This window comes from Stegostoma tigrinum, chromosome 27, assembly GCF_030684315.1.
Source record: "Stegostoma tigrinum isolate sSteTig4 chromosome 27, sSteTig4.hap1, whole genome shotgun sequence".
Taxonomy (NCBI): Eukaryota; Metazoa; Chordata; class Chondrichthyes; order Orectolobiformes; family Stegostomatidae; genus Stegostoma; species Stegostoma tigrinum.
The window spans coordinates 23,463,001-23,476,066 of NC_081380.1; the positions used below are offsets into that span (position 1 = coordinate 23,463,001).

General features: G+C 39.9%; 1 protein-coding gene across 1 annotated transcript in view; it reads right to left on the reverse strand.

Moving 5' to 3' along the window:
• The window catches only part of crcp (calcitonin gene-related peptide-receptor component protein), a 76,541-nt gene that overhangs the window by 50,169 nt on the left and 13,306 nt on the right, over positions 1-13,066 (reverse strand). Inside the window, exons 2-4 of the mRNA XM_048557516.1 lie at positions 11,702-11,738; positions 10,744-10,842; positions 760-854 (exon numbers count right to left, since the gene is read on the reverse strand). Coding sequence (XP_048413473.1) covers positions 760-854; positions 10,744-10,842; positions 11,702-11,738 — 231 coding nt within the window. The remainder of the gene's footprint in view (positions 1-759; positions 855-10,743; positions 10,843-11,701; positions 11,739-13,066) is intronic.

Consider the following 13,066-nt stretch of genomic DNA (forward strand, 5'->3'; position numbering starts at 1 on the left):
CCTTTTGGACAATCATACACTGTATCAAACTGCCCTTCTCACTGCCAAAGTACACTTATTCTCAACTTTCCCTAAAGAATGCCTAACAAGTTGATGTGATGCCTTCAGTGCCCAGGTGAATTTTCATTTCATCATTTTCATTTTTGCGCAAACTACAAGGTACACTGCAGCAACTCACCATGGCGCTCTCTCTCCCTGCACCTTCTAAACATTAAACAGCTACCATCAAGAAGGATGCAAGCCTGCAAAGTCTATTCCAAATCTCGGTTCTTATCGAATTGGATTTATATCTCTGTTCCTTACCTGTGACTAAGTCAAAATCCTAAAACTTCATCCCTAACAGCACTGTGGTGCATCATACCTCTAAGGCCACAGTATGTTCATCATCATCTACGCAAAGGCCATTGGGGATGGCCAATAAATGGTGGCTTTGCCAGTAATGCTTACATCCCCAGAATATAAAGAATGCAAACTTCTCATTTCTTATTTTTGTTTAAGTTTCTTAGCCAAATTCAATGACCAAAAAAATCCTTAGATGGACTGCCAGAAACCTTCAAAACAGGGTGAACAATGAACGACAACAAGAATTCTTTGTCACTGGTTAAATAAAAGTAGAGTGTTGAATGAACACAAATCAGTCAGTATTGGATCATACAGACTTAGAAACTTCCCTATAAAAATATTTGTTTATTTTGACATAATTTACTTAGATAATCTGATGGAAAACAACCAAGGCATGAAGTGGATAGCTATACTTACTTGGTCAGTCTTTGCGGAAGCATGGCTCTAAGAAACTTGGTTACAATTTCTGGGGTCTGATGTTTGCATGGTGTTTTGGACAAATATTTTAAAGTCTGTGAATGAAATGTAGTAAACAAAATAAATACTCTGTCCTCAATAGTGCAGAAGATTCCAACAAAATTGTTCATAATTTTGAACACCTCAGTAAGGTCACCTCTTAATCTTTTCTGCCCCAAGGAGACCAAGCTCAATTTCTCCTTGTACCCAAATCACTCATGTCTGTTACCATTCTAATAAATCTCCTTTGCACTTTCTCCAGGACTTTAACATCCTTCCTAACAAAAGTGCCCTAAACATAACAGACTCAAAATGTAGTTTGACCAGATCAAAATCCTGGAATCTTCTCCCTGAGGGCATTGTAGATTAATCTAAAACATGTGGACTGCAGCAGTTTCAGAAGATACCTCATCACTACCTTTTCAAGTACAACACAGGATGGGCAATAAACTGTTTCAACTTGCCTGGCCACCTTCATAGAATTATGTACATGAACCATGAGGTCTCTCTGATCCTGTACTCCCCTCAAAGTCTTACCATTCAACTGTACTGTCTCTATATTTCTTTTCCTAAAATGCATGACCTCACAGTTGGCTGCATTGACATTCATCTGCCATGTGTCTGTCCATTTGGTCAACTTGTCAATGTAATTCTGATGTCACTCAACATCATCCTCACAATTCGCTACTCTCCCTACTTTAGTGCTACCTGCAAATTTAGAGATTTTGCCTTCAATACCCATCTCCACATTGTTTATATAAATCAGAAAAATCAAGGGTCTCAACACTGATCCCTGGGGAACACTTTCAACTCATCTGTTGGAGAAATGCCCATCTGTACCTACCATCTGTTTCCTACCTTTTACACAATTTCTTATCCATGCTGCCAAGGGCCCATCAATCCCAAACATTTCTAATTTGCTAACGAGCCTACAATGTGGCAACACATCTAATGCTTTCTGAAAATCCAAATATATAACATTCACAAAGCTAGCCTCATCCACTACCTGTGTCAGCTAGTCGATGAGCTCAAATAAATTTGATAGACATGACTGGGCCTTGGCAAAGTCATGTTGACTGTCTAGTATCAACTTACTTTTCTCTAAGTACATATTATCTTACTCTGCATTGTGGTTTCCAGTTTTCCTACTATTGATGTCACGGTGACAGATCTGTAATTTCCTGGATATTCCTTTGCTCCTTTCTTAAACGACAGTCACATGTGCAATCCTCCAGTCCTGATCTTGTGTTCAGGAAGGCCTGGAAAATTTCTGTCAGCGACTCTGCAATTTGCTGCCTTACCTCTCAGCAATCTAGGATGCATCCCGTCCAGGCCTGGCGATATCTTCACTGGAGTGCTGCCACCCTTTTGAGCAATTTTTCTTTATCTACTGATACAGTTGCCAACACCCACATTTTTCAATCAGGCCATTAGCAAATTAGAAGATGGTGACAAAGGCAGATGCAAAGTACTCACTTTGTATCTCTACTATTCCCTTACTTCATTCAGTGAGCAGCTTACCCTGCTCATTCCTTCTGGACCCCACTCTATCCTTCAATAATCTTTACTTTTAATATCTTTGAAAAACATTTTACTATTTATTTTAGAGCAGCTGGGCATCCTTTCCTTTTAGACTTCCTTATTCCAGCCTTAGTCTCTCCCCTGTATTTGTGAAACTCTTCCAGATTTCTATTACTATTATTATGCTGGTTTGTGTCTTATGCCTCCTTTCTCTTCCTTATTTTCTCATCAATATCTTTAGCTATCCAGGGCCCTCTAGCTTTAGATACCCTGTATTTATTTCTCATAGATTTGTACCTAGCTTACATCCTATTCAGAAATAGTAAGAACTGCCAATGCTGGAGTCAGAGATTTCTGAAGAAGGGTTCTGACCTGAAATGTCAACTTTCCTGCTCCTCTGATGCTGCCTGGACCGCTGTGTTCCTCCAGCTCCACACACTATTACATTCTATTCATCTCTTTTTCATCCAACAAAATGCATTTCCAACCAACTTGCCCCAATTCAACCTTAGACCCCTAAAATCTGCACTTTTTCAGTCTAGGATCTCAATCTTTGTTTTTTTTTTAATCCTTTTCAAACATAAAGTTTAACCATATTACATTTTGATTGCTATTTACCAAATACTCCCCCAATCTGACTTTGTCTACTTGGCCTGTCTTATTTCCTGGGACTAGATCCAGCATAGCTACCTCTCTGGTCAGACTAGAAATACACTGTTACAGAAAGTTTTCCTGCACACGTGACAGGAATTTCTTCCCTTCCATGCCCCACACTCTACTTATTATCCACTCTACTCTTGGGTAATTGAAATCACCAGCTTTCACAACACTACTTGTCCTGCAGGTTTCCATAATCTGTCTACGACTTCTACCTCACTATTTGGAGGTCTTTAATAAATTTCCAACAACGTCACCGCTCCCTTCTCATCTCTAACCATGTGGATTTGAAATCAGGTACTGTATCCTGTTCAAGGACTATGATACTTTGATCAAGACTGCTTTTTACCCACCTTTTTTCTACTCGAAAGCTTATAATCCAATAAAGTAAGTTTTAATCACGTTCTGGCTTAAGCCAGGTTTCTGTCAATGTAGTTATGTCACACCCCGCTCGAGCAATTTCTGCTTCCAGGTCCCCAGTTTCATTCATTATTCTTCAGTGCACTTACATACACATATTTAGCCCTTAATTCTTTCTTGCCCACTGGAAGACAGCTATTTCTCTGTTCACAGTCAACACTCAAGCCATCCCTCACTTCTCTTTTCCCAATTCCTCAGCCTCTTCTTTTTTTCTCTTCCAAAACTACGCCCATTAGTCAACACACTCCCCTGCCTTTTCTCTGGCATCAAAACATAGAAGGTGGAATGCACTAAAAGTTGGGATATCAAACTGCAGCAACATATTAAAAGGAGGCTGCAGAAGGATTTAAGAATGAGGACTGCTAATCGTACATGAATTATATTGTTAAGATACACAGGTGAATGGCTTTAAGCATTCCAGGCTACTGTTCTGGCTGTTCAAATCCCAGTAGCCACTGACATTTAATTTTTGTCCCTTTAAGGGACTTCCACCTGTTTAATTTTTGCTCAATTTGGTTTCACTGTTTCAAGTAATATATTAAAACAAAATAAAGAGGGATAATAGGTTGGTTGGTAGGGAGTAGATATATGAAATGCCACTTTCTGTGAATAAACCTCTTTGTGAGAAAGGTGCCAGTTTATAGCTCCAAGCTTCATCAACTGGCTTGGGATTCAAGGAACAAGGACAAGGATTCTGACTAGACAAACTGATGGACAAAGAAACTGTGGAGCAGAACTTACCACAATACAGTTATTACATTATAGTTAAATACCTAAATTCTGGATGAGCTTAAAATTACTTGCATAGAATGTAGTTAGGTAGGGCTGGTTAAAATTGCATTAAGGAGCTGGGCCTTCAATTAGCAGGAATGGAAGTGGATGAGATGGTATTCTTTAGCTAAGTCACACAAAGACTAGTATTGCTTTCCCCTTTTTAACCAAAAAGAAAGCGCTTCTGTGCTGCATTAATCATAAATAATATGACTAAGGCCTGGCTGGAACACATTCCAGAGAAGTGGTGGTTGGGGAGCAGCACTGATCTTGCAGCTGCTTGTGGGATTGCACTTAAAGATTTATTATAGTTTTATTAGCTAATACAGTTATTACATCTAAAAACATTTGGATAAGTGCATGAATAGGAAAGGTTTGGAGGGATATGGGCCAGGAGCAGGCAGGTTGGACAAGTTTAGTTTGGGATTATGTTCAGCACGGGCTGGTTGGACTGAAGGGTCTGTTTCTGTGGTGCTGTACAAATCTATGATTATGGCTTAAACAAAACCACCATGACAATTCCATGTGTTTTAATTTTGCTCACCTACCTTGCGAGTGAGAGTTAGGGCGAGTTGAGGTTGTGGGGTGGTTAGGCTTTATCAAAAGAAGTTTGAACGTCCAAATGTACTAAATCCACAACAATTTTAAAAAAAATCAATTTTGTTACCAACATCCTCACAAAAACTCCAATAAGTTTATTCAATATAATTTTCCATTTGAAAATTCATGCTGACTATGCCCAGATATTTTTTGTCTATGTGTCTGTTTATCACGTCCTTTATGATAGGGAATATGCTATTATCGACTACTCATGCTGAAGGGTCTGTAGTTCAATTTTTCCTTTGCTCTTTTCTTAAATAATGCAGTCATATTTCCAAGTTTCCAGTCTGCAGGAATCATCACATAATCCATGGACAATATCAAAGCAGAACTAGGCCAATTGATCAGTCAAGTATGCTCTGCCAATCGATCATGGCTGATATGTCTGGAGACCCCATTCTCTTGCCTTCTCTCCATAACCCACAATTTCCTCACTAATAAAGAACCTATAATCTCTGTCTTAAAGACACCCAATCACTTGGCTTCCAACAGCAGCATTCCACAGAAACACTACCTCCGCTGGAAAAATTTTCCTCACCTCGGTAATTTGGAATTTTGGAAGTTATCCATGCGTGTTCTATCTCTATAGAAAACTTGTTCCAACACTCTGGGTTCGTAGACAATCAAATTTTAGCTCCATTAATTTCTATGGTACAACCTTCTGACACATTCTCATTTCCTTTACTTTCTTTGTCAGCTATGGTTGATGTTTGAGTTTGTGCACCTTGAAGGATTCAACATGTTAAACTGAAGAACTAAAAATGTATAAATCACTATATATTAACATTCTGAGATGTACTTAAGGTTTGGTCACATCAGAAATCGTTGGAGAAAAAGAAATCACGTTAGTGAGGTCACTCAAATGTTTATGAAATAAATACTTAGTACGCACCCCAAAATGCACAAATGAGATTTTACAGTTAGTGATATGTTATGCTTTATTTGAGAAGAAGTGCAGTAACAAAAATAAAAACTGAAAAGATAAACTGAAGTTGCAGTCAGCAGGACAATGGCACTGAATTGTGATAAGTAGCAAGTAAATAAATTATACTAAACAGCAGATTAATCAACACTTATGGAGATGGTATCGAAACAGTGGTTTAAATTCATGCCATTTAACTGTTGCTTCGTGTAATTCTGATCTTTAACTGTCTTCAGATTCAAATTCTGATTTACATGATCATGCCTTCATAAACAGACTTGCAAAGCAGACATTCACATTACTTCAGCCCAGAATAAATAAATGAATGAATAAAGCAATCTACTGCCTTGCTTTACTTTATGGAAACAATCTCCATGACTGCTGAGTAGATGCAGAAAGTATTAGCTGTAAGGTTTCCTCGGCAACAAGCTGTTCAATCTTGTGTAATAATGCTGCTGAGAAACTCATATTTTTGTTTCATTTCCAACAGAACTCGATATGCTTCTCACAACCAACACCCACAAAAGATTAAAAATCAAAGGAACTGCGGATGCTTGTAAAGCAGGAACAAAAACAAATTTGCTGGAAAAGCTTGTATCAGAGAGTAGGAACTACACATGCTTGAGAATCCAAGATAACGAGGTGCAGAACTGGATGAACACAGCAGGCCAAGCAGCATCATAGGAGCAGGAAGGCTGACGTTTCAGGCCTAGACCCTTCATCAGAAATGGGGAAGGGGAAGGGGGTTCTGAAATAAATAGGGAGAGGGGGTAGGCGGATAGAAGATGGATAGAGGAGAAGATAGGTGGAGCGGAGACAGACAAGTCAAAGAGGGGGGGATGGAGCCAGTAAAGGTGAGCGTGGGTGGGGAGGTAGGGAGGAGATAGGTCAGTCCAGGGAGGAAAGACAGGTCAAGGGGGCAGGATGAGGTTAGTAGGTAGGAAATGGGGGTGCGGCTTGAGGTGGGAGGAGGGTATAGGTGAGAGGAAGAACAGGTTAGGGAGGCGGGGATGAGCTGGGCAGGTTTTGGGATGCGGTAGGGGGAGGGGAGATTTTGAAGCTTGTGAAGTCCACATTGATTCCATTGGGCTGCAGGGTTCCCAAACGGAATATGAGTTGCTGTTCCTGAAACCTTCGGGTGGCAGGTGGGGTAGGATGGACATGTTGTCTGAAGAATGCGAGGGGGAGTTGAAATGGTTCGCGACTGGGAGATGCAGTTGCTTACTGCGAACTGAGCAGAGGTGTTCTGCAAAGAGGTCCCCAAGCCTCTGCTTGTTTTCCCCGATATAGAGGAGGCCACAATGGGTACAGCGGATGCAGTATACCACATTGGCAGATGTGCAGGTGAACATCTGCTTGACGTGGAAAGTCTTCTTGGGGCCTGGGATGGGGGCTGTGGGAGGAGGTGTGGGAGCAGGTGTAGCACTTGCTGTAGTTGCAGGGAAAAGTGCCGGGTGTGGTGCGGCTGGAGGGGAGTGTGGAGTGGACAAGGGAGTCACAGAGAGAGTGGTCCCTCCAGAAAGCAGGCTTGGATGGGGAGGGAAAAATGTCTTTGGTGGTGGGGTTGGATTGCAGATGGCAGAAGTGTCAGAGGATGATGCGTTGGATCCGGAGGTTGGTGGGGTGGTACGTGAGGATGAGGGGGGATTCTTTTTTGGTTGTTATTGCAGGGATGGGGTGTGAGGGATGAGTTGTGGGAAATGCAGGAGACACGGTCGAGGGTGTTCTCGACCACTGTGGGGGGGATGTTGCGGTCCTCGAAAAACGAGGACAACTGAGATGTACGGGAGTGGATCTCCTCCCTACCTCCCCACCTACACTCACCTGGCTCCACCCCGCCTCTTTGACCTGTCTGTCTCCTCTCCACCTATCTTCTCCTCTATCCATCTTCTATCCGCCTACCCCCTCTCCCTATTTATTTCAGAACCCCTTCCCCTCCCCCATTTCTGATGAAGGGTCTAGACCCGAAACGTCAGCTGGAAAAGCTTAGCAGGTTTGGCAGCATCTGTGAAGGAGAAAACAGAGTTAACCTTCCTCAGTGACCCTTCCTTAGAACTCAAAAGCACAGAAGATTTCTATTTGGAAAAATAACAGGCAAAGGATAAGGATGAAGCTCCAAAAAGATACTAAAAAGAAATTAAGGTTGTAAGACCCTCATACAGTTTGTAAAAAGTTATGACTTTACATGAAAGCCCTACCAAATATTCAGAAACATAGCTTGAATCAATTTGGTTTCAAGAAACTTGTCTGAGTGGTAATATAGATGCTAAGGCATATCCTAAAACTTTATGTGTTAGACCATTAGACAAATAACGATGTAATTGAAATTGCAAGAATAAAAACTCAAAACTGACATCCAGAAAAAAATGCCAATATTTCAGTCATTTGATCAGAGTTGAGAAGCTAGAGAGATCTTTTTGAAAGCGCAAGCAGAAAGAGGGGTCAAGCTAAGCGTAGGTGGATGACAGATGTCAGAGTGTTTGCAGATGAACTACAAATGAGTATGAGAATCATAGAATCCTTCCAGCATGGTAGCAGGCCATTTGAACCATCATCCGAACATCCGAAAAACATCCCACCCAGAGCCACAATCTACTCTATCCTTGTTACCCTCCATATTCTATGGCTATTCTACCTAGCTACAATTCCCCGAACACTGTGGTAATTTGGCATGGCGAATCCACCTAACCTGCACGTCTTTGGACTGTGGAAGGAAACTGGAGCACCTGGAGGAAACCCATGCAGATATGGGGAGTGTGTGCAAACGTCACACAGTCACCTGAAGATGGAATTGAACCTGGGTCTCTGGTGCTGTGAGGCAACAGTGCGAACCACTGAACCGCCTCAAGGGTGGTACAAGTCAGATCAGTACTGCATCATGATAGCAGCACAGTTGTAAGGTGTTTTGGGCCCCTTTGATTGTACTGCTTTTAGATCACCACAGTCACCTTGTGCACTGAAATTATTTTGTTTTCAAAGGCCTATTTCATCCTTCATACAAGAATGATTTGAATTCAAAGGGATCGTTCTTTTCCTCCCCGCCATGATTCCTCTAGTTTTTATAGATGGACCGACCCTCTTAAGCAATCTAATTAGGCAGCTGTAGCTGACAAGCTCCTAGACACTTGGCTGATGGCTATACATCTGCCAAACCACTCTACCCCAAACACCTGGACTAGTCATGACCCACTCCCTGGACTGCAGAGGCAGTGACTCCATGACCAAGAATATCTCAACCAGATGACTGACAGCCAGTTCCCTAGACTTCCTGCACTCAAGAAGCTAACATCCTGGGGGCGTTTTATCAAAAGCCTTCTGAAAATCCAAATAATACATCCACTTGCTCCCCTTTAATCGATTCTGCTAGTAATTTCCTGAAAGCAATCAACAGGTTCCTCAAACCTGTATGCTACCTTCCCAACTGTAGCAACGGAACCTATAGAATTCGGGAAGATGATCAAAGTATCTGTATCTCCACAGCTACTCTTTCAAGATGCTGGGATGTACAATATCAGGTCCAGGGGACTTACCTGCTCTCAGACCCATCAATTTTCCAGGACAGCTTTCTCCCTAATATAAATTTCCCATTCTTCCCAGTGCCTTGAATCTCTAATTCAAGAGAATTTCTTCTATCTTCTTCAGGGAAGACAAATACAAAGTAATAATTTAGCTTCTCTGCATTTCTCTGTTCTCTTTTATAAAATGCTCCTACCTCTGCTTGCAATGAGCTGGCATTTGTCTTAGCTAAATATTTTCTTTTTGCATAGTCACAGAAAAAACACAGTTTGTATTTTTCTTTAGTTATTTCACATTCATATCTTCGTCTTCCTTTATCAGTTTCTTGATCCTCCTTTTCTGTGTTCTAAAATCCACCCAATGCTTTGGTATACTAATATTTCTAAAAACCAAAGAGACAATAAAGACTATACAGACTTCTTTAAGACTATCCATTGCCTAGGTATCATCATATCTTTTTAATATATTTCCTAATCCACCTCAACCAATTTGTTCCCCATACCTTCTTAATTTCCTTTGTTCAAAATAAGCACCCTGGCTTTAAACTGAACTACCACACTTTAAAACATAACATAGAATCCTATCATACAGTCATTCATCACTGAAGGTTATTTTACATGAAGATTACTAATTAGCCTTTTGCCGTTATGTAGTACCAGACCTTAAAAGAGTCTGTTCTCTTGTAAGTTTTCAGCATTCTTTTGTAGAAAACCATTCACAATACATTCCAGAAACTCATTCTCAACAGCATTAGTGCTGATAAAATTTATTCAGTCTACATGTAGTTCAAAGTTAGGCATGATTACTGTATTACTAATAGTACATGCCTTTCCAATCGCCAGATCTAAAATCAGGCCTGACACCACCCCTACTGTTTGGTAGGAGCTGTTCACGGTCCAAAGTTTGCTACCCATTGCTGCTTCTTAGCTCTAAGGAAAGAGTAGTCACATTTTGTTCTTCTAATCTGACTTCCTCCCTTATGAACAAACTGATACTGTATGTTATTTTATTCTCTTCTGTTCATCTATCCTTTGTTCCTATTCCACTTTGACTCACATACACTTTTTATTCTGACTTAGCTCTGGACAGCAGAACTTTTTCTGAACTCCATTACAGTAAACATCCCTTGACTCTGACTTAAGTACAATCTTCCAACCAACTTTACTTGTGCTAAAGACTGTATTTAATTTTGACATCATGTGTACAACATCTTCTACACAGAAATGATAGATATTGATGGCTTATGATATAATCATGGAGATAAAGCAACAACATACATTTCTTTCAAAATTTTCCAGTACTTTTGGTTTGTTTTCTTTACAGTAAAGTATGTAGAACTATTTCTACTGTTTCTAAAGAACCCAAATCATGACTCATATGGGAACAATGAGCTAATTACTACAAGGTAGCTTGTTATCAAAAGTTCATCTTTCACCATGAAAATTGCACAAGAACGGAATTGTTTTTCTGTACATGACAAGAGGGTGGGTGAAAACAGTGCAAATCTTGGCAACACACAAATATTGTACTCTACCCACCTCATACATTATTGTGTTGAGATTTTGCTGACCAGCACTATGCTTCTTATTTCCACTTTCTTTCCGTTGCTCTTTAAGATCAGTCAGAAGCTTAAAGACCTAAAATGGATAACAAAAGGATGAAAGGTTACCAATAGGGCTTTCAGTTAAGATTTCAATGTAATACATAGAAATGGTCCAGCAATCCCATTATTCCACCAGATGAGCTACATCCACACGGCATACAAACTACCAACAGATTCACAATCCTAAAGCTACAATGCTTCGCCCTGCACTCCTACCATGTTAACCATGTACTCTTGCAGATACTATAAATACAGTTTGACTGAGAAGCAAAATATATTAGCTTATAGGCTCTTAACAATAAAGAGAAGCAAGGAAAATAAAATGATAAACTTTATATACATATTTTGATGAATAAATTCCCATACTTCTATTTACCACACTTGGGACAAATGTTCTGCAGAGAAAAACAATAGATTGCAGCAAAATTTACATCAAAAATGACACTTAAATTTCTGTCAGGATGTGGGCATAGGTGGATTAGCCAACATTTATTGCCAATCCCTAATTGACCTTGAGAAGAGTGCGGTATTCTGCTCCTTTGAACTGTTGTAGTCCCCCACTGTGGGGACACCCATCGTGTTGTTAAGATCGGAGTTCCAGTATTTTTACCCAACAACAGTGAAGTAACAACAATATAATTCCAAGTTAGGAAGGTGTATGATTTGAGGGGAATTTGCAAGTGGCTGTACTGCCATGATCCTTCTTGGCACTAGATGTTGCAGCTTTGGAAGGACTGAGGGAATTTTTTTGGAACAGGAATCATATTGGACTGAAAATGTTAATCCTGTTTCTCTCCCTAGAGATACTACCAGACCTAAAATTTTGCTGCACTGCTTTTAGTTCACAGCTTCTTTATCAATCATCAAAACACGCACTAAGTTGGAAACTTTACCTCATAATTACTCAGCATTGCAGCATTTGCATCTTTTCTGAAAGAGAAAATGAAAGGATCAAGTTTTGATTTTTAAAAAAATTACAGCAAGAAAAGTAATGGAGTACAGAAGATATTGCTTTTGAAAACTTCAAACTGTGTTCACTGAGAATGAGTTACAGCACTCAGGTACTGATAACTTTCTTAATTAGCAAGATGTCACTTTGACAGAATTTCTGACCACAAGGTAAAATTCCCATGGCCTGGATTTTGCTGTCAGTGATAAAGTGTGACCTTTGCATCATGGATTGCACTGTTCCTAACAGTTGTTCTAGTGCCAACTCATTAGATCTCCAGCAGTCCAGCAACAGTGATGCTATATAGTAGAGAAAGTGCTCAATAACACTGGAGTAACTCACAGACAGTAACAAAGTAAAATGCTGATTAAAACAGATTATTCTTTACTTTATATATTCCCCCCCACCACACCGTGCGCAACGAGCACATTAAAGTTTGGACAAATACATTAGAAGCTGAAATATAAAACCAATTTTAGAAGAAATTTAAATGCTGAAAGATCAGAATGTAGAATGTTAACATAAAATGAATACCAGTTTTGAAAATCTAGAGATTTTCTCAGCAGTACTATATGATACAGAATGCAAATCCCAGTTACATTTATTAGCATGGCAGAGTTTCTTTAAGGTGTTTTAATGGAAATATCAGTGTAAAAGGAAGTGCTTATAAAATCTATGATTACTAATTACATTCTGTGGCGGATTCAACAGTGCATCCAGTGGAGGCACATGGAATCACTGACAATTTTGAACTTGTATGCATCACTGAATGTCTGTAAACCAGAGGTTAAAGATTGGTTAGACAGAGTCCAGGCATATGGATTTCAAATCAGAGTTTTTCATTTCAAATTGCACCTCACAAAGCTCCCACTCCATTTAATACTTGTTCCCCAAATAATGATTGATTTAAAATCAATCTGTTCAGACATGTTATGCCACATTGTCTGAGGCAGGTGGGACTTGAACTCAGGCCTCCCGGCCTAGGTGACAGGGCATTACCACTGTGCCACAAGAGCCCTTTCTATTTCCTATATATACAGCAAGTCAAGTTTTTAATCTAATTATCCCCAAATTAACATACAGTCATCATCTGTTCCCTAGTCCCATTTGGTTTCAGGAATATCTACCAGACTCTACTAGATGACAACATGGACTCCTGAAACTAATACCAGTTTCAGAGGACGAATGAACTTAAATTCAGTCAGGTTTGCATCATCCTTGTCATAAAATCCAGATTAATATCTTGATTTTACTTTACAGTCCGATACAAAATTCTACTTTATGCGCAATACCTTTATTATTAGGTCAA